At 38.1% G+C, this 21,813-nt stretch overlaps 4 protein-coding genes across 4 annotated transcripts; 2 read left to right on the top strand and 2 right to left on the bottom strand.

Moving 5' to 3' along the window:
* Nucleotides 1-7,509: 7,509 nt before the first annotated feature.
* Nucleotides 7,510-8,851, bottom strand: GGS22DRAFT_171213 (uncharacterized protein). The gene is made up of 2 exons (XM_047962557.1): nucleotides 7,631-8,851; nucleotides 7,510-7,568 (listed from the first exon to the last, which is right to left on the bottom strand). The coding sequence occupies exon 1, from the start codon at nucleotides 8,404-8,406 to the stop codon at nucleotides 7,933-7,935; it is 474 nt and encodes a 157-aa protein (XP_047815790.1). The 5' UTR covers nucleotides 8,407-8,851; the 3' UTR covers nucleotides 7,510-7,568; nucleotides 7,631-7,932.
* Nucleotides 8,852-9,409: 558 nt separating this feature from the next.
* Nucleotides 9,410-10,378, top strand: GGS22DRAFT_191681 (NAD(P)-binding protein; the record flags this gene model as incomplete). Its single annotated transcript, XM_047965154.1, has 3 exons — nucleotides 9,410-9,812; nucleotides 9,873-10,066; nucleotides 10,127-10,378. 3 exons carry the CDS (start codon nucleotides 9,410-9,412, stop codon nucleotides 10,376-10,378), a joined length of 849 nt encoding a protein of 282 aa, XP_047815789.1.
* A 373-nt stretch (nucleotides 10,379-10,751) lies between these two features.
* On the bottom strand, nucleotides 10,752-12,463 carry GGS22DRAFT_52895 (FAD/NAD(P)-binding domain-containing protein). The gene has a single exon (XM_047967341.1). The coding sequence runs from the start codon at nucleotides 12,277-12,279 to the stop codon at nucleotides 10,912-10,914; it is 1,368 nt and encodes a 455-aa protein (XP_047815788.1). The 5' UTR covers nucleotides 12,280-12,463; the 3' UTR covers nucleotides 10,752-10,911.
* Nucleotides 12,464-13,365: 902 nt separating this feature from the next.
* GGS22DRAFT_181354 (putative polyketide synthase) lies at nucleotides 13,366-21,424 on the top strand (the record flags this gene model as incomplete). Its single annotated transcript, XM_047963858.1, has 17 exons — nucleotides 13,366-13,563; nucleotides 13,621-13,765; nucleotides 13,830-18,187; nucleotides 18,218-18,220; nucleotides 18,260-18,307; nucleotides 18,341-18,384; nucleotides 18,424-18,486; nucleotides 18,529-18,629; nucleotides 18,663-18,695; nucleotides 18,732-18,788; nucleotides 18,822-18,958; nucleotides 18,989-19,114; nucleotides 19,151-19,305; nucleotides 19,351-19,550; nucleotides 19,590-19,615; nucleotides 19,646-20,953; nucleotides 21,143-21,424. 17 exons carry the CDS (start codon nucleotides 13,366-13,368, stop codon nucleotides 21,422-21,424), a joined length of 7,284 nt encoding a protein of 2,427 aa, XP_047815787.1.
* Between the last annotated feature and the right edge of the window lie 389 nt (nucleotides 21,425-21,813).

Genomic DNA, 21,813 nt, shown 5'->3' with positions numbered 1-21,813 from the left:
TAATTAATATAATATATAAGTAAAAACGTTTTATAATAATAAAAATATAATTTAATCGTTTATATATTTAAAAACGTAAAAATAATATTTCTTAATAAATAATAATTTAATTCGTAATAATAAATTATTTAATAAAAATAACTTTAATAAATAAAGCTTTATTATTTTATCGTTTTTTTTAAATTTTTTATTATTTTCTTAAATATTATTTATAATAATATAACAAGCTTAATATATTAATAAATAATATAAACCACCCGGATTTAACGCGTTAAAAAATATTAAACACGTTAATTATAAATATTTAAAATAATATATTTTAATTTTAAACATTAATTTTATCCGGGTTATCTTAATTAAAAAAAACACGAACGATAATAAAAACTTTAATAACATTATTTTAATTATAATAAAAACTTAATATATAAAATAAATAATAAAATAATAATAAGAAAATTAACGTTAGAATAATATAATATATATTATATTAAATAAAATATATTATAAATATTAAGTATTTAAATAAGTAATTACGTATATAATTAAAATAAATTAAATAATTATTTTTTAATTATATAATTATATTTTATTTTATATAATTATAAAAAACTATTTATTTTCGTTATATTTTTTACTTTATTATATTTTTTTAATTAAGTACCCACTTAAATATTAAGTATCATTTTTTTTTATTTTTAATTTAATATAATAATTTTTTTAAAATTGATTATAAATTATTATTTACTTAAAAAATAAATAACTTTTATAATTATTAATTATATTAAACACGTAATTTAAAAAAATAAAAATAAGTTTTTTTTTTTTTTTAATTATTATAAGAAAAAAAAAAGTATTAATTTATTTCGAATTATTTTATAAGTTTTTTATTTTTGCGGGAAAAGATTTAATTAATTAAAAATTAATATAAATAAAAAAAGCTTAATTTAAATTAATTAAAATAATATTACACAATAAGAATATTTTTTTTAAATTAATTAATAAATTTATTAATTTCACGTTTTTTAAATTATATTTTTTTTAAGTTATTTTCATATATTTTTTATAAATATTTAATTAATTTTTATATTATTTCGGTTTATTATAAAAAAACTTATTAAACATTAACCGCGGTTTTTTACCATTAATTATATGTTATTTAAAGTGAGTTTTTAAGTTAAAATAATTTTCGATATATGGGTATTTTTAATTTTTTATATATTTTAACAAATATTTTATTAATTATTTATCGTAAATACGTTACGTTTTTAACATAAAAAAATTATCAAAATTATATTTATATAATAAAACATTTAATTATTTTATTAATTTTTTTAATTTTAAATTACTTTTAATATTTTATTTATAATCAAATATATTAATATTTTCGAAATTATTTTACATTTTATTTACTTAACCGATAATAATATAATTTATATTTAAATAATATTAAATTTAATAAATATTTTAATTTTTAATAAATTCAACAATTTTTTATTATAAAATATTTTTATATATAACATATAAAATAACTTAATTTAATATTAAGTTTTTATTAAATTTATTCGTATTAACGAAAAATTCGAAATATATTTAATAATATTAATATAAATTTATAAAATATAAGTTTTAATTTGTTTATAATTTAATAACGTATAACTTTTCGAAGGAATTATTTTTATTATTATTTAATTTTTTTATTTTATTTATTAATATTTTATTTATAAAAATTTTAAAATATATAATTTTATGTTTGTTCGTAATTTATATTATTCGCGTTTTTTACGATTATAATAAGCTTATTATATATAATTAATTAAAAATACGTTATTATTATAAATAACATTTTAATTTTATAATTTATTTAAGTAAATTATAATTAAAACTTTAACATTTTAATAAAAAGTAAATATTAATTTAATACGTTTATTAAAAAAAAATTAAATTTATTAACGTTACATTAAAAGATTTTACGTAAATACGCATCGATATAAATGTAAATTTTAAATTTAATAAAACAAAACTTTATATAATCGTTTATAAATTATACATAATTTAATTTCAAAATTATAAACTTTTTATTTTTTTATTTTTTATTATTTAATTTATTATTATAACATTATTATACAGCTTCGAAATATTATTAATAATATACGTTATATAATTCATTTTTTATAATAAAAATATAAATATATTTACAAATACATTTTCAAACGTTATTTTTCCTTAACTTTTCGAAAATATTTAATATTTATTCATAATTATTAATAAATCAGTTTATTTTTATTATATTACGTAATTATTAATATAAATTATTAATTCATTTTTTTATATTATTTTCCATTCAAATTTAAATAAAAAAAATATAATTAATTATTATTTTATATTAATATTATAAATAAATTAAAATTAAATTATCGTAATAATTTTTTTTATAAAAATAATTTTATATAATATTTACAAATTTTAAATTATAATTAAATTTTTTATAATAAATTATTTTTTATTTTTTTAATTTACATTTTAAAGATTATTTTAATATATTAATTTTTAATTATTTTTCATTTAAATAATTAATAATAAAAATATATAATAACTTTATTTCAAAAAATTAACAAATTTTTACTTTAATAAAATTAATATTTAACTTATTTTTACGAAAGCTTTATTATTAAAATTATTATTAAAAAATATATAAATTAACATTAAAATTATATTTATTTCGAAAAAAATATAAGATTTTTTTTTATAAATTATTTTCTTTTAATTATAATTAAAAAATTTAATTTTTAAAAACTTAAAAATTAATTTAAATTTATAATATATTAACTTTAATAAAAAGTAATAATTATTAATTTTTTTTTATTATTTAAATTAATTATTAATATTAATTTATAAATATAAAGTTTTCACGTAATACAAATATAATATTATTTAATTAAAACTTTCAGAATTTTTAAATTATTATTTTATAACTTCGGTTTTTTAATATTATACTTTTTTTTTTAACTTTTTTCCATCCCTTTTTTTTTTTTTTTAAATTTTTTTTTTAATATATACAGCGAACTTTTTTAATTTACTTATCTTTTTTTTTTCTTTCGTTACGATTTAATTAAATTAAGTTTTAAATTATTATAAAATATATAAAAATGTATTAACTATAATTATAACCATTAATAAAACCTTTTAATTAATTTTAATTATTATTCGTAAAAAATTAAATTTTTTAATTAAATTTACTTTTTTTCATATTATAATTAATTATAATTTTTTTTTTTATTATATATATTTTTTATATTTATTTTATATATTAATATAATATAATTATTTTTATTAATTTATTTAAACCGAACTTAATTAAAAATATATGTTTTTATATTAAATATAAACCGCCATATAATTAAATCGATAATAAATAATTTTATTCGTTATATAATAACACGCAATAAGTAATTATATAATAATATTAATATAATTATAAAACGGGACGAACGTAACACGAAATAATTTATTTTTTTTATAATAAAATTTAAATTAATAATTTTAAAATAAAAATCGAATTTTCCTTGCTTTTTAATATTTATAAAATATTTTTATATATAATATTAATCGTTTATATAAATTTATTTCGTATTATAAATAATTTACTTACTTATTTAAATATTATTTAAATAATATAATTAATTATAAAAATAATATTATTTATTATAAATTTTTTAAACGTATATAAAAAAAATTATTAATATATATTATTAAAAATTTATAAAAATAACTTTAATTTATTATACAATATTTTTTATTTATGATTATTAAAATAAAACCATTTAATTTACTTTTTTTATTATTATTTTTATTATTTTTTCATTAAAAATAAATATAAAAATAAAAAAAAACATAATAAATTTATTAATTTATTAATTTTATAATTTATTTTTTTTTTATCAAATTTATTATATATTACTTAACTTATTACATATTATAATTTCGATATATTTTTTATAATAAAATATAAACCAGTTAATTTTTTTTAATATATATAATTTTAAATTAATTTTACTAATAATAAATAAAATAAATATAAATTAAATAAATAAAATAATAACATTTTAACTTATATAAATAATATTTACACGTAAATATTAAATAAATAATACATTATTAAAAAGAAATATATTAAAAATATTATAATAAACAAGTTAACATATAATAAAAAAAAAATAAAATAATTTTAAAAATTACTTTATACATTTACGAATATTATATTTATAAATATGAAATAAAAATAATATTCGTAATAATTAAATACTTTAAAATATATAAATTAAATTTAAACTTACTTAATTAAAATTATTTTTATAAATATTATTTAAAAAAAAATAACATTTTAATTTTTTTTTTAAAATAATATTTAACTTTATAAATTTAATTTAATATTAACATTATAAATTAATTTTAAATTAATTAATAAAAAACTTTTAAATATAATTATTACATTAAATTTATTAAAAAGTTTTAATTAATAAAAAAATACCATATTATTATTTCGTTAATAAATATTACCAAATATAAATAAATAATTATTAATAACTTATTTAAAAAAAATAAAAATCCTTAAAATAAATTAAAGCTTTATATTAAAAATAATATTTTTAAAACTTTCGTAATTATATATAAAAAATAAATTAATATACTTTTATACATATAACTTATAATAAATCTTCATAATTTTTATATTTTTTATATTTCAACTTTTATTACATTTTTATTTATAAAATAAGTCGAAAATTTAAATAATTTATTCTTCAAAAACGATAAAAAAAGTTAATTTATATAACATTAACCGGTATATTCATATATAAATTTTAACCTTATTTTATCATTAATAAAAAATTAAATATTACGAAAAAAAATTTTAAATTAATTTAATTTATTATTATTAATTTTTAAAACAATATAATAATAAAATTTAAAAAACTTTATTTTAAAACATTTTAAAATTATAAGTTTTATTAAATTATTTTTATTATTAATTTATCGTTAACATTTTTTAAAAAAATTTTATATTAATTAAACGTTTCATAATTTATACAATACATTAATAAATTAATTTTATTAATAAATTACTCGTTATAAATTATAAATTTTTAAACTTTTATACTTTTAATTTATAATAAAAATAACTTAATTTTTCTTTAAAATTAAAAATAAATAATATAAATAAAAAAAATTTAAAAAATTTATATAAAAAAAACCGGTTACATTTAATAAAAAAAACTCATTTATTTTTATAAATATAATATAAACCATTAATATAAAAATATTATTCGTTTTTTATAAAACGCAAAACATTTTTAATAAAATTATTCGTTAATTTTAATTTTTTTAAAATATTATTTTATTAAAATCATAATAAAGTTTAATTACTTAAAATAAAATTTTTTTAAATAATTAAAATTTAATTATTAATATAAATTTTACCATTATAATTACCGTTTTAAAATATAATAATAATTATAATTACATATTTACCGGAAATTTTCTTACATTTTTTATAAAAATTATTCGTTAAAATTTAAAATAAATATTAAAAAACAAAAAATTAATTAATTTTTTATTAATATTATTAATTTTAAAAATAAAAAAAACAATTTAATAACACGTTAAAAAAATAAAATCATTTAATTAATAAACATAAAAAAAGATTAAAATAATAAATTACATAAAAATCGTAATATTTTAAATTCTTAAATCAATAAAAAATCGTTAACTTTTAAATATAATATTTATAAATAATTAAAATTATTAAAGCTTAAATATTATAAAAAACTTATTAATAAATAATAAAATATTATATAAATAAATAAATTTAATATATCATTTTAATTATTTTAAAAAATAATAAACATTATATAAATAAACATTTCATTTTTAAAAATCTTTTATAATATTAATATTATATTAATTAATATTTTAAATATTAAAATTATATAAATATATTAATTTTTATAAACTCGTTTATTTATAACTTTATATAATACATTTAAAATATTTTTTTTAATAATACGTTATTACATAATATTATTAAGTTTTAATAAAACTTAATATAAATTATATTATTTAATTACGTTTTTTATAAAATATTAATATTTTTAATTATAAATAATATAAAGTGGAAAAATTAAAACTTATTTAAATATAATAATATATTAAATTATAATTTTTTTTATATAAATTTAACTTTAAAAATTAATCGGATATAATTAATTAAAAATAACGTTTTTTAATTTAATATAAAATTATATATATTACTTCGTATATTTTAAATTTAAAAAAGATTTAATTAATTATAATAATTATTCTTTAAATTTTATATATTTTAATTTAAATACGTTTTTTTCATATTATAATAATAATAATAATAATAACATTATAAACAATAATATCAATTTTATTTAACAAATTTTTATTAACATTAAAAATATACCGCGATTTAATTTTTTAATTATTATTTTAAATTATAAAAATAAAAAAAAACCATATTTTTTATTAAAAACATATTTAAATTATATTTAATAACGTTTAAAAAATTCTTAATAATATATAAAAATATATAAATATTTTAAACCAAAATAAATTAAAATTATACCATTATTTACATAAAACAAATAATAAAAAAATTAAAAATACACAAACAATTATTCATTATTTAAATAAACACGAAATAAAATAAGGAATTATAATTATTAAAAAATTAAATTAAAAATAAAAATATAATTATAAAAAATAAAAATAAAAATAAATAAAAATTACATTAATAAAAAAAAATATTAAAACTAAATTTAAAAAAACCTTATTAAATAAAGTTTTATTTTTTAAAAAAAACATTAAACAATTAATACTTTATTTATTAATTATAAAATTATTTTTTTTATTATTAAAAAGTTATTATTAAAATTTTTTACTTTTATATTTAATATATTTTTTATTTATTTATTTATTTTCGAAAAATTATTTAACTAATTATTAAATTAATAATAACTTAAAATTTAAATTAATAATATATTAAGTTATTTTTTTTTTACGTTTAAATATAAAAATTTTCATTTATTTTAATATAATTAAAAATTTAAATAATATAATAAAATAATTAAATTAACTTATTTTTATTATTATAACTTTTAATATTATAATAAATAACAATTATATATTTATTTATTTATTAAATATTTAAATATAATAAAATTTAATTTAATTAATAATTATTATAACATTATTAAATAAATATTTATTTTCTTAATATTTTTATAAAAATAAAAAAACTTATTATATTTATTTAATAAATATTTACTTATACGTATTATAATTTATAAACCTTTCAATCCTTAAATTACAAAACACAGTATATATTCGTCATATACTATATTTATACAGTATACTTTTCAATACATTAATTGAATTGGCAGGTTGGCAGATTTGTCCTTATAGTCCGCCGTCTACATAACTATTCTAGTCACGCCATTTTTCAATTATGTAACTCTTCAAAGTTCCAAGTCGAATTTCAACTTACCTAAGTCTGTCAGACCAATTCAAGTGTAACCCCGTGGATCTTCTCATACTAATACTACCTAACTAGTATCATCCTTATTCCTATCATACAATTCATAGAAGATAATTCACAAGAACGCAGCCTTTTTACAGCAATGTTGTTTAAATACATCACCACCAAAAACACAGCATGTTTCAAGGAGCGAAGTACTTCATATTCTGTACCTATAAACCCAAGCAAGGTTTAGATGAAGTACATAAATCCAAGTAGTAACACATAACCCATGACCCCAATCCCATAGTCAATATTCGCCGAGAGCGTGAATCCCAACCCAAATCCAAATACACGATGTCTATTTAGCTGTAGCAAGAACCTATACAGCTCTTTACCTAAACACCCTTCATAACCGAGCGATCGCCCTCGGCCCAAAGATGATTCGACTCCATCTCCCTGAGCCGCCAAAGGCCCTCGACCTTAACCGCAGAGCAAGCGTACACCGCGCCGGTAGTGTACTTATTCGGGCCGGGCTCGCTGCCCTTTCCGGGGCGGCAGTGGACGGCCTGAGCGGTGAAGGTGACGCGGGCGGTAGTGGGGGAGTCGATGCTAACGCGCATGTTGGTGAGGTAGTGGATGGTGTCGAGCTTGGTGCCGACGTGGTCGAATACCTTGGCCTTGAGGTCCTCGGCGCCGTTGCATGTCTTGCCCGCGATGAAGGTGTGGATGTCCGGCGTCACGACCGACATCAGGAGCTGCTCGTCGCCGTGGTCGAGCGAGGCGAATGACGCGTAGCAGATGTCTGCGACGGCCTCGCGGTCGCTTAGAGGCGGGCCGGGGAGTCTGGCGGGAAGGGGTGTGACAGTCATGGTTACGGTGGAAGTGTTTATTGGATGATTGTTCTTATTGTTTAGGTGTTTAGGTAGATGTCACTGCTGACCTTGGAATGGCCGGGAATAGATGCCAATTGCATCTCTTATATATCCACTTGTCCATGATTCCTGATATACGATCACCGAAGACTGTCATCGTTAAAGCTCGCCGGTTCATCATCCTCCGGACACGCATAGATGCGATGTGTACGTAATTGTGTAACGCCGGTACTATTAGGTGCCGGGAGTGTCTTACCTAATGTGTTTATCCCCTCAAACGCCATTCCGGCGATTGGTAGATGCGAAAAAACATATTCCCTACAATAGGCAATTTTTGAGACAATACAAAGATCTGATTGGGTGCATAGACCCACTTTCATTTTGACGCGGAAATAGCGCTTGAAGGGATGATTGGCTAGGTAGGTAGGTATGGATTTCATTGTCACGGCTTGGGTTTTAAGGATTTTGATATTGCGTTGACTGACTTTCCGCTCTTTTTGGAAGGTCCGTCTTTCAGCTGAATGTGAGTTACTTAGGTACATTGAAGAAGAGAAGGATCTAGGTGCTAGCTATTTTAGGATCTCACTCTCACCCCCTCGATCTAACGCAAGCTGACCTGTCTCGTTACACGACAGAGTTACACAACGGTGTCTCTGTTGGCTTGGTCAGCCGGAGGAAATCCGAGGCGATCCTTTGTGTATGACCTTATCTCCGCCCGGAACTTCAATACAACGGTTACGATGACGGCCTGCTCGGCTTCCGAGAACGCGGCAATGTTTGTGCGATTGAGAGCGTAGGAATATGCTATTATATGCAGTTGGTAAGCAGTAAACTACCAACTAAACTACCAACTACCGACGCTTGCTTCTTATATTGCTGCTTATATTGTCCTACTCCCTCTTGCTTTTTCCTCAGCCCTCCGCACCCTCCGCACAAATACAAATTCTTCTCGTAAATGTCAATTTCTCACTTAGCAAGATCAAGATCCTCCTTATCCAACATGTCTATTCTTCTCACCGGCGGTAGCGGCAAGACAGCTCCTCGCGTCGCGGCATTGCTTGCCGCTGACAAGAGGCCCTATCTCTTAGGCTCGCGTCAGGGGCCTGGTGCTGGGTCAAATGCTCATCCCACAGTCAAATTTGACATGAGCGATGAGTCAACTTGGTTGAAGCCATTCGAGAGCACACCGATCAAGGCCGTCTACATGATGGAGCCTCGAATCAGCGAGCCTTGGGTGCCCATGAACAAGTTCATAGATCTTGCCAAGAAGCAAGGAGTCGACCGTTTCGTTCTATGCGCTGGCACCTCAGCCACAATTGGCAAGGATGGAATGGGCAGGGTTTGGGAGCATCTGATCAAGTCCAATGTTGACTACGCTGTGCTTCGCCCATCTTGGTTCATGGGTATGTGGCATTTATAAATTCATGGATATTCTTGAGCCGCTAACACAACCGATTATATAGAGAACCTAATTGAAGAGGGCCTTGCATTTACCATCGGAAAGCTGAACAAGATCTTCACTGCCGCTCAAGATGGAAAGATTCCCTTCATCAGCGCGGCTGACATTTCCGAGGTGGCCTATCACGCCCTAACGGACGAGAAGTCCTACAACTGTGACCTCAGGATACTCGGCCCTGAGAACTTGACTTACGATCAGGTAAGACCACCCCTCATAGAAAGTGGCATAGCTCAACACTAACACGAAATTAATTCACAGATTGCCGAGACTCTTTCTAAGGTTCTTGGGCGCAAGATTGAGCACGTGAAGCAGGATGAGACTGGCCGGATTGATGGTCTAGTCCATGCCGGTCTATCGGACTACTTTGCCCGATTCCTAACTCGCCTAGAAGTCTTAGCCTCGCAAGACTTCGAGAAGGGAACAGGCGATGTCGTCCAAAGGGTGACAGGACACCCTCCGCAAAGCTTCGAGAAGTTCGCCGAGGAGCACAAGGCTGTCTGGTCCAGCTAGATAGTTTCCCTGGTGGATTGTTTGTCAAGTGTAAAATAAAAACTGAATGATCGACACTCCCCATTCCGATAGACTCAAAAATAAATCACCTTTACTTCACTCTTCGTAATAACTCTTTGATACGTGATCTACTTGAGGATGTTCCGGAAGGATCGGGCTTCTGCCTGCCAGGAAGGCTTGGGTTAGGTATAGATGCAGTCAACACATCTGCACCTGTCAATTTTGTCTATGACGTCATGTGCAACCATGAACCCGACCCGCTCAGGCGGAAGCTACAAGACCGCGACCATGTAGGTTCCTTAAGAGCCAGAGGACAAAATACATCAGTAAATAAGGTAAAATGAACACACAGGATGCCACATATCTAGGTAGGTAACCAGGCCATTTAATCGTTAAACATTTCTCTATATCGAAGTCACCAACTAAATATAAATGACTATTAAACTCAGGCCCATCATCCCACAAGAATCGAAAATGCTAAAAAATCAAAACGGGATGCGCCCAACCCAACTCTCTTCCACGTCCGCAACCAACTACTGAAGCATCCTAGGAACCAACTCCGCATCAGTATGATTCCACAGCCCAGCCGAGTGGTCCGAAACCCAAGCGTAGCCGGTATACCACGTGTTCCTGTACCCCTGCAGCGCAAGCAAGTTCTTATAAAACCCGTTCCTGATCTCGTCCGCTGAGACGCCGAGGCCTGACGGGCCGGCGTTGGAAAAGACCACGATCTGGGGGTCCGATCCCGGGGCTAGTGTCTTGAAATCCTTGATGATATTCGCCTTGACGGTTGCGTCGGGCAGTTCGCTGGCTGCGCTGTACCACGCCCAGTATGTGTCCACGTCCTTGGTTGCCCAGATGAACTGTAGGACTGGCAGAGAAGGGACGTGGTATGTGCTGCCTGCGGCGGCTTTGGCGTTGTAGTAGCGGAAACCCTCGGCTAGACCGGTTTGGTTGAGTAGGACGGTGTAGAACGCTTTGTTCTGGAATTTGGAGAATATTCCTGATTCACGCGAGTCAAGACCCAATGGTTTCAGATTGCTGGTCGTTGGGGGCATTGTAACAAGTAGCTTCTTCGCCTTGATGAGTTTTTTGCCGTTGGGGGTGTTGACGACGACGCTGACGCTGGTATTTGATCGTGTTGCGCTGGAGACAGTAGAGCTAACCAAGGCATCGGATCCAAGATACTCTTGGGCCTTTAGGAAGACTGATTGCGCGTCATATGTCGCTGGGGCTAGTGCTCCACCACTGATCGTGGCTTGGATGTATGGAGCGTCGGCTACCTTCAAAATGTACAGTGCTGGTTGCTCGAAGATGTTGCCGTTTGAAGTGGCAAACTGAGCGATGGTAAACGCGACACTCTGGAGATTGTACTTTTCGACGAACTGGCCAAATGGCAGCAGCAAGTCTTCCGGGATCGGATCGGGTAGCTGCGAGAAGTCTTCAAGGTATGGGAACTTGGCAAGAACTTGGAGGTATGCACCGAAGTCAGGGCTAGGGAGAGTTCCATTCGCTAGCTCCTTGCCTGTGCTGAATTCTGCATACTTGTCGCCTACTCCCGGCTGCTGATACTGCACGAGGGGAATGTTGAATCGGGAGAACCAGTCGACGACGGCGGTGTTGTTCTGGAAGTTGGAAGGGCCATAGTTGACGCGAACCCCTGACGAGGCTGTGAATGTCTTCACGTGGCCTCCTAGTTGTGCTTGCTTCTCAACCACGACAACGGTCTTGCCAGCATCCCTGAGTCTGATGGCCGCGTGTGTGCCTGACGAGCCACCGCCAACGACAACGACATCTCGCTGTATAGTGTCTGCTGCAGAGAAGGACGAATCCACCGAGGCACTTAGACCATGAGAGGCCCAAGAAACGAGAGTGCCAAACAATATCTTTGCTCTCACCATGATGAACTAAGTTGAGAAAATATGTTTTTATATACAATTCGGGTCAAAAACGACTGAATCAAACGAATGGAAACGAATGAATGAGTTTTCCTTATCGGTCTGGTGAGTTACACGACTTCGAACGATCTACAGGCCTGCATGAGCCTCATTAAATAGGTTCAACCAAGACAATACAAAAAGCTTCGATATCCAAATATAGACGGCAGGATTCTGATGCGTTGGTTGTGTGATTGAATGTGGTGCCTCCGTGCCTCCAGCTGTGCGGCGCCTCATCCAGCCTGGCCGCCGAAAACCACATGTCTAAACGGAACCGCTCGTCCATCATGGTCCACGAGAATTCGAACTAACCACGATATTGGATTCGAAAGATGCTCTTCTTGCTTAGGATAAACCACCGAACCTGCCGCATGCACGTCCGCTTCAGCTTCCGGCTGGGCATCTCTCAGCTGTGCCCCATGCGCCTCAGAATAAGCCGGCTAGATATTGGCATTTTTACCCGGATGACGACGGATCATACCATACGCCATTGGCGCTGTGACTTTGCGTATGCGTCCGCTTTTAAGAGACTCCTGGTGGGGAGCCGACTAGAACTCATTCCGGATAACTTTCCCCACGCGGAATTACTTTTCCGCGTGGTAATACTTTTATTTCCAAAGTACAGTCAGCATCGCGATCCTGTGGCTTATGCTTCCAGCCACTTATCGTGGGTAATACGGTAAATTGATGATTCGTCTAGGAATGGGGCGCTGACAATGCCGGCGACAGTCGGCATCGTTGAATTGATTTTGAGAAGGAATCGCCTTTACGTGGCGATTTGTATGTAGGTAGATAGTTAACAAGATCAAGACCATATATCTTGCGTATAGAGAATGATAAATGTTTGAATAAGAAAAGCTTGACCTACCAACTATTCTTTACCGTTACACTTGTAACATATAGCCCCTGAGGCACGCAACTTACTTTGACTAAAAAGTCCACTGATTAGAACAAATGCCCACCAGCTTCTTCTGCCATATAGATTTCACCATCACCGTGGGGGGCATAGAGCCTTGACCACCTTGACCAGGTCCACACTATCTCGACGCAATGGACACGGACAACAGCGAGTGGGCAAGCGAGCCCATTGCCATCATTGGCATGAGCTGCAAGTTCTCTGGTGGTGTTAGCGACCCGGAGAAGCTCTGGGACCTCATGGCCTCGGGGAAGGATGGGTGGAGCGAGATCCCAATAGATCGGTATGATCTGAAAGGAGTCTATCATCAAAATCACGAAAGAACTAGCACGGTATGTGATATCCCGCCGAATACCTCATACCAAAGTACTTACTAATGACCGGCTCAGACACACGTCAAGGGTGGACATTTCCTTGACGACGACGTAGCCGCTTTCGATGCGGCCTTCTTCAACTACTCAGCAGAGATGGCGCAGGCCATCGATCCGCAGTTTCGGCTTCAGCTCGAGTCTACCTACGAGGCGCTTGAAAACGGTAGGTTACTTCCTACTGCCTCATTCCTCCCAATTGCTCTGAATTCAACTAACTCGAATCGTAGCGGGCCTGCCTCTCTCTCAGGTGATGGGATCCCAGACGTCCGTATTCGCCGGTGTCTTCACGCATGACTACCAAGAAGGAATAATACGAGACGAAGATAGACTGCCGCGGTTTAACGTAGTGGGAACCTGGAGCCCTATGTCGTCCAACCGCATCTCGCACTTTTTTGACTTCCGTGGAGCTAGTATGACTCTGGAAACGGGATGTTCGACGACATTAGTAGCCTTGCACCAGGCGATACAGACCTTGCGTAATCGCGAGGCAGACATGTCTATTGTGACTGGGGCCAACGTGATGCTGAACCCGGACACATTCAAGGCGATCGGATCATTAGGTATGCTGTCGCCCGACGGTAGGTCGTACGCATTCGATTCGCGCGCCAACGGGTACGGTCGTGGCGAAGGCGTGGCCGCCCTAGTCATAAAGCGTTTGTCTGATGCGCTAGCCGACAACGACCCCATCCGGGCCGTGATCCGTGAGACGGCCTTGAACCAGGATGGTAAGACAGACACCATCACGACGCCGTCAGGTTCCGCCCAGGTGGAGCTTATGCGCGAATGCTACCGCCGTGCCGGTCTTGATCCTCGCGGTACTCAGTACTTTGAAGCCCACGGCACAGGGACTCCGGCCGGCGATCCGATTGAGGCGGGAGCCATGGCAGCCATTTTCAGCGGAGGCGAGGGCCGCGACAACGAGGCAAATTACTTGCGTATCGGCTCCGTCAAAACGAACATCGGCCATACCGAAGCCGCTTCGGGTCTCGCCGCAATGGTCAAGGGTGTTTTGTGCCTCGAAAAGGGGTTGATCCCGCCCTCCGTGAATTACGAGACACCCAACCCGAAACTCAAGCTTAAGGAGTGGCGGCTCAAAGTGGCGACGGCGATGGAGCCGTGGCCCGAAAGCCTAGTCGATGGCCCTCGCCGCTTATCCGTCAACAACTTCGGCTACGGCGGGTCGAACGCTCATGTCATCTTAGAGAGCGCCGATCCATGGACCTCCACACCAGGTCTAGATGTCGTTCCCACCAACGGCAATGGCAATGGTTACACCAACGGTAACAACCACACAAACACAGCCGACAACAGCAAAGTGCTAATCCTCAGCGCGCGCGATGAACGAGGCTGTCAGCAAGCAGTCTCGGACCTCAAGGCGTATCTAGAAAAGCACAGATCGCTTAGTTATAAGGCCTCCGAAGAATTACTCCGAAACCTCAGCTACACATTAGGGGAACGCCGAACACTCTTCCAGTGGGTTTCAGCGCACCAAGTGTGTCTCGAGAAGGATGGCGAAAGCGCGCTCGATGCCGCCATCCAACTCCTTGACACGTCTCGCTTCAAGCCTAGCCGCCGACCCTCAGACCGTCCGCGTATTGGTATGGTTTTCACGGGCCAGGGTGCGCAGTGGTATGCCATGGGTCGTGAGCTCCTAACATCGTACCCGGTCTTTCGCCGATCGATAGAGGCGGCCGAGGCACATCTACGTGCCCTCGGAGCTGACTGGTCGTTACTTGAGGAGTTACAGCGTGACCCCAAGACAACAAGAGTCCACGCCACCGAAATCAGTATCCCGGTGTGTGTGGCGCTGCAGATCGCCTTAGTAAGCCTGCTCGAATCGTGGGGTATCACGCCCACGGCTGTCACAAGCCACTCATCCGGAGAAATCTCGGCTGCCTTCGCCATGGGTGCTCTTACACATCGCCAGGCTATGGCAACGGCTTACTACCGCGCCGTGCTTGCAGCAGACGAGACTCTACGGCCAGCCGGTGCCGCAAAGGGGTCCATGGCGGCTGTCGGTTTGGGTGTTGAGGAAGTGCAGACCTACCTCAACAGGCTGAAGAAGGAGAACGGCAAAGCTGTCGTCGCATGCGTCAATAGCCCTCAGAGCGTCACTATTTCCGGCGACGCACCTGCCGTCCAAGAGCTTGAGGAATTATGCAAGCAAGATGGCGTCTTCGCGCGTCGTCTCAAAGTCCAGCAAGCCTATCACTCACACCACATGGATCCTTTCGCGGATACTTATCGTGAACGCCTTCGGATCGAGATGGCGCGTGACGTAGCACAACACGGCAAGCGAAATCTACAGGAAACCGAGAAAAAGGAATCCACGGTGATCTTTTCGTCCGCAGTCACTGGTGGACGTGTCACCGACATCAAGCAAATCGCTAGTCCCGACCATTGGGTCGGCAGTCTGGTGCAGCCGGTAGAGTTCGTAGACGCCTTCATAGACATGGTGCTTGGCGATCTAGACGATCCAACAGGTAGAAGTGTTGATGTATTGCTTGAGGTTGGCCCTCATACGGCATTGGGCGGGCCAATCCGCGAAATCTTATCGCTACCCGAGTTCGAGGGCATCGAGCTGCCATACTGGGGCACGTTGGTACGTGACGAGCATGCAGGCGACAGTATGCGATCGGCCGCCATCAACCTCTTCCGCGAAGGACATCCCCTCGCCATGAGCGAGATTAACTTCCCCGTGTCCACATATGACGACGAGGGTCCCCGCGTCTTGACAAATTTGCCGTCGTACCCCTGGAACCACACCATGCGCCATTGGCAAGAGGCAAGAGTCAACCGGGCCATCCGGGAGCGCAGTGAGCCACCACACGAGCTACTCGGTATGCCCATTCCCGGCAATGACCCCGGTGTATCCGTGTGGCGCCGTGTATTACGCCTTGCCGAAACCCCCTGGATCCGCGACCATATGGTGCAGGGCAGTATCGTATACCCGGGCGCCGGCTACATCTGCCTGGCAATCGAAGCCGCGAGACAATTAGAGAAGGCAGATGCTGCTAAGAAAGGCAAGCTCGATAATGTTTCGGGATTCCGCCTGCGTGACGTCAACTTCCTTTTCGCCCTGGTAGTCCCCGAAGATGCCGACGGCGTTGAGATCCGGACTACGCTCCGGCCCGTCCCCGAGCGGGAAGTTAGTGCCCGCGGATGGTGGCGCTTCGAAGTATCATCAGTCACGCTAGATAATCGGTGGACGCTACACGCTCGGGGCATGGTCGCACCAGAGCGGGAAGCTGTAGCCCTCGAGACAGCAGAGCGGCGCCCGCTGTCCATCTACACACGCCAAAAGGACCCACAGGAACTATTTGCTAACCTCCGGGCACGGGGTGTCTTCCACGGCCCCCTTTTCCAGAATACGACCAAGATCATCCAAGACGGGCGTGAGCCGCGATCCATATGCGACATCACCACCCGGCACGAAGCTTCTACTGACACGGACCCGGAAGTGGCGGCAAAGACTACCTTGCTGCACCCGATCACGCTCGATGCTGTCGTTGTGGCCTTCTATTCTACGTTGCCGAGCGTCGGAGCTTTGCAAGAAGATCCAAAGGTACCGCGTTCTATCGCGTCGATGTGGGTGTCGAGCCAGATTAGCCACGAGATCGGTCGCACGCTGCACTGCGATACATCGCTGCTGCACGATGACCCCCAAAGTGGGAGTGTTGACGTCACCGTTGTGGACGGTGAAACGGACGCCACAGTACTAGAGATCCAGGGACTCGAGTGCGCCTCTTTGGGGCGCGGTAGTGGCGCCACAGCGCGGCAAGACGCGGCTAACAAGGGCGCCGCCGCGGCCGCCGGCACCAGCAAGTGGGAGCAAGAGGTGTGCAGCAAGATCGAGTGGGGTCCTGATCTGTCTCTTCAACAACCGCAGGCTATAGCACAGGTCAAGAAGCAGTTAATTTCCGCTTCCGCCGAGTCCGAGGCTGATGCGGATGTCGCCAAGAACCTGCACCGAGTGTGCGTTCTCTTTGCTCGGGATGCGCTGCACACGCTCACCCCAGAAGATGTAGCCAAACTACAGAAACAGCCAAATCTCGCAAAGTACTACGAATGGCTGCGTGAACTGGTCCAGGAAGAGATCAAAGAAGGGGCACTAGAGAGTCCTAAGAAACGTCAAGAATACATAGCCGCTACGGCCTCGCAGAGCGTCGATGGTGAGCTGATATGCCGCCTCGGTGCCGTCCTCGCGCCCATCCTACGCGGTGAGCCCACCCCGGAAATCATCGATCTACTGCATAAGTACAACGCCAACTCGATACGTCGGTCACTAGCACTTGAGAAGCTCTCCAAGCTGTTGCGCAAAGTCGTACATAAGAACCCGGCTGCCCGCGTTCTCCAGATCGGCGGCGGAATCGGACCCCACGCCACACGTCGCATATTGGCGGCACTTGGCACGCCCAAGACACCCCTGGTGGGCAGCTGGCACATCACCAAGTCATCTCCAGATGCATTAGAGGAATCCCGTACTCATCTTGCTGACTGGACTGATCTGCTCGAGTTCGACGAATTCGACATCGAGCAGAGTCCCTCCAAGCAGAAGTTCACCCTAGGAAGTTACGATATCATCGTAGCCTCCCATGCTCTACACGCGGCTAAGGATGTGACCAGTGCCGTAGCCAATGTGTACAGCTTGCTAAAGCCAGGCGGAACGTTACTGTTCGTGGAGACGACCAAGGACCAGGTAGATGTCGGTTTCGTATCCGGACTACTGACAAGCCAGTTGCAAGAAGAGGAGCCCGTCCAAACAAACCCGACCCTCACAGCGTCCTCCTGGGATGGAATACTTCGGGATGCCGGGTTCAGTGGCATCGATCTCGAGATCCATGACTCGCAAAACGACATCATGCATACCAGCAGCATTTTCATGTCCACGGTCCCACTCGCTGAAGACCAGAAACCCGACCTTAGCCGCGCTAACCAAGAAAGCTTCGCCGTGGTGACTAGCAGCAAGGTGCCCCCACCTTCAAGCTTTGTCGATCTACTTTCCAGTCGCATCCAATCTCTGACCGGTACAAGCACTCCCGCGCACCTAACGCTCGAAGTGAGTAGCTTAGACGCCTACAAGAACAAGATCTGTATTTTCATGGGCGAGATCGACGAGCCCATGCTAGCAAACCTCGATGAGTCGCGCATAGAAGGACTCCGTGCTATGGTCACACAGTGCAGCGGTCTACTCTGGATCACGACTGGTGGTGCCGTAGACAGCGAGGCGCCCGAGCAAGCTGTTAGCCAGGGCTTCCTACGCGTGCTGCGCAACGAGTACATCGGCCGTCGCTACCTCTCCCTAGATCTTGACCCCGCTCATACTGCGGAGAAGTGGTCCCAAAGCGGGGAGAAAGTCGTGTCATCTATCGTGCGGGTGCTCGAGGAGGGATTCGGGCGAGCCGACACCGATGGCCCGGCCGATTTCGAGTACGTCGAGCGCGAGGGCGTTCTACTTATCCCCCGCCTTTATAAAGATGAGCAATGCGACAACGCGGTTGTTGGCTCGCTTGTGCCGAGCTGGAGTGAAGTACTGCAAGGGGTCCAGGATGAGAAGGGAGGCATTGATGCCATTACTAGCATTCCCCTAGAGCCTCTATTCCAAGAGAATCGACCACTGCGTCTAGAGGCGGTACTCCCGGGATACCTAGACACCTTAGCCTTCATCGACGACGATGAAAACTATTGGAACCATGAAGTATTGTCGCCTGAGCTAATTGAGATCACACCGCGGGCGTACGGACTTAGCTCGCGCGACGTTTCGGCAGCGATGGCCCAACTCAAGGATCGATCCATGGGCCTTGAATGCTCAGGTATCATTACGCGCGTCGGTGCTGATGCTCAGGCTCAGGGCTACAATGTCGGCGACCGTGTCATGGCGCTCTTACCGGGCGCTTCTTTTGCCAGCCACGCCCGTGTCCCGTGGCACGGTGTTGTTCAGATACCCAGTGGCATGGACTTTGAGACTGCCGCTTCACTTCCCCTAGCCTTCACCGTGGCATATACTGGACTTGTCGACGCCGCTCGCATCGTACCTGGGCAGTCAGTTCTCATTCACGCCGCAGCTGGAGGTTTTGGACAGGCGGCCATCATGCTGGCGAAACATTTGGGAGTGACCAAGATCTACGCCACAGCCGGGTCTCAAGAGAAGCGAGACCTCCTCCAGCGCGAACATGGCATTCCTGCTGAGCACATCTTCAGTAGCCGTGACGCCTCATTCGCTCCAGCCGTCCTAGCCGCCACAGGGGGTCGTGGTGTCGACGTCGTGCTTAACTCGCTACCTGGTCCACTACTACAAGCAAGTCTCAGCGCCATCGCACCGTTGGGCTATCTGATCGAAATCGGGAAGGGAGAGATCGAGGCCAACAGCCTGGTCGCGCTAGAGTCCTTCTCCCGCGGCATCTCGTTCACGTCGTTGGATGTCTTGACGCTCTTACGCCACCGCGGACCCAATGTTCACCACGCACTTAGTGAGGTCGCCCGTCTCTTCGCCCAGGCGGCTCTGAAGCCAGTCCACCCCGTCACTGTTTACCCCATGCAAGATGTCCAGTCGGCCTTCCGATTCGTACAGACGGGTGCCCAAATGGGCAAAGTTATACTATCAACCAAGCCTGACGAACGGGCCAGGGTTGTCCCACGACCAAAGGGTCTCACGCCTCGTCTCCAATTACGACCTGACGCATCATACCTTATCGTTGGTGGTGTCGGTGGTATCGGTCGGTCGCTCGCTCAATGGCTAATGGATCACGGTGCCAAGAACCTAATCTTACTATCTCGTGGCGCCGGTGATCTGGACCTTGACAAGAACCAGAACACTGATGGCGCTCTTTTCATACGCGAGCTGCGCGCGACCGGCTGTCGGGTAAAGCCGGTCAGCTGTGACATCGCCCAGGCCACCGGGCTAGCTAAGGCCCTCCGTATTTGCGAAGATGAAGGTCTGCCGCCGGTGCGCGGTGTTATACAGGGTGCCATGCTGTTGCGTGACGCTATCTTCGAGCAGATGACGCTCGATGACTGGCGCTCCGGCCTGCAGCCCAAGCTCGACGGCACCAGGAACCTTCACGATGCGTTCTCGCAGCCGGGCTCACTCGACTTCTTCGTGACGCTGTCATCTGTATCAGGTATTGTGGGTATAATGTCGCAGACCAACTACGCCGCCGGTGGTTCCTACGAGGACGCCTTGGCGCGATGGCGTCAAGCCCGGGGTCTGCCGGGCGTGACTATTGACCTCGGACCCATCTCGGACATTGGCTACGTCGCAAAGTCGGCCAAGGTAGCCGACCGTTTGCGCAAGGATGGCGATTTCACTATGCTCGACGAAGACATTGTGCTCCGCGCCCTCAAGGCCGCTGTCACCACCCCGCTCGGCGGCCGATCCCAGATCATCGTCGGTCTTAACTCCGGCCCGGGCCCTCAATGGGACGTTGACGGTCGCTCGCAGCTCGGACGTGATGCCCGTTTTTCACCCCTGAGATACCGCAGCAAGGCATCTCAGGGACCGTCCGATGGAGACGACCACGGCATGTCACTCGCCGCGCAGCTCGGGGACGCCGGGTCCTGCGCAGAGGGAGCGGTTCTCATTGGCAACGCCATCGCCGCCAAGCTGGCTGATATATTCATGACCCCAGTAACTGAGATTGATCTGAGCAAGCCGCCCGCCCACTTCGGCGTTGACTCTCTTATCGCGGTCGAGCTACGCAATATGTTGGTCCTGCAGGCTGCTGCTGACATTTCCATTTTCAATATCTTACAAACACCCTCCCTAGCCGCGCTGGCCTCCACCGTTGCGGAGAAGAGCCGTCACCTCGCTGAAGCTGCTTAGAGCCCCGGTCGCTTGGTATTGATAGGTGTATGATAACTGTGTTCGGAGTTCAAAGGGTATGACGTCTTATATCAGGTCGAGGGCAACAAGGATCGATCCGCATTTTCTAGCGCCGTCGGTCATTTACGATGTAAATTTAAGTAGTTTTCCTTTTCCACGTGGATTGTATCATAGAGTTATTTCATAGAATGGCGTTTCGGATTTCCTTATGGGTATAGATGGAAGGTTTAAAGAGCATTTTTCAATTGCAACAATTCAAGACATTTCCAAGTTCTAAGTTCTGTGTGCATTCAAGGTTGTGAGACATGGCTGATTACTGTGGCTAGAGAATGGCTGAGAAGTAAGGGAAGGTCATGTGACTAATCAGATAAGCCTAGGTACATAGGTAC

The sequence above is a fragment of the Annulohypoxylon maeteangense genome (assembly GCF_022496945.1).
Source record: "Annulohypoxylon maeteangense strain CBS 123835 unplaced genomic scaffold GGS22scaffold_17, whole genome shotgun sequence".
NCBI lineage: Eukaryota > Fungi > Ascomycota > Sordariomycetes > Xylariales > Hypoxylaceae > Annulohypoxylon > Annulohypoxylon maeteangense.
Note: the sequence above shows the minus strand (reverse complement) of the source record. Positions and strands in the feature narration are given on the sequence as shown.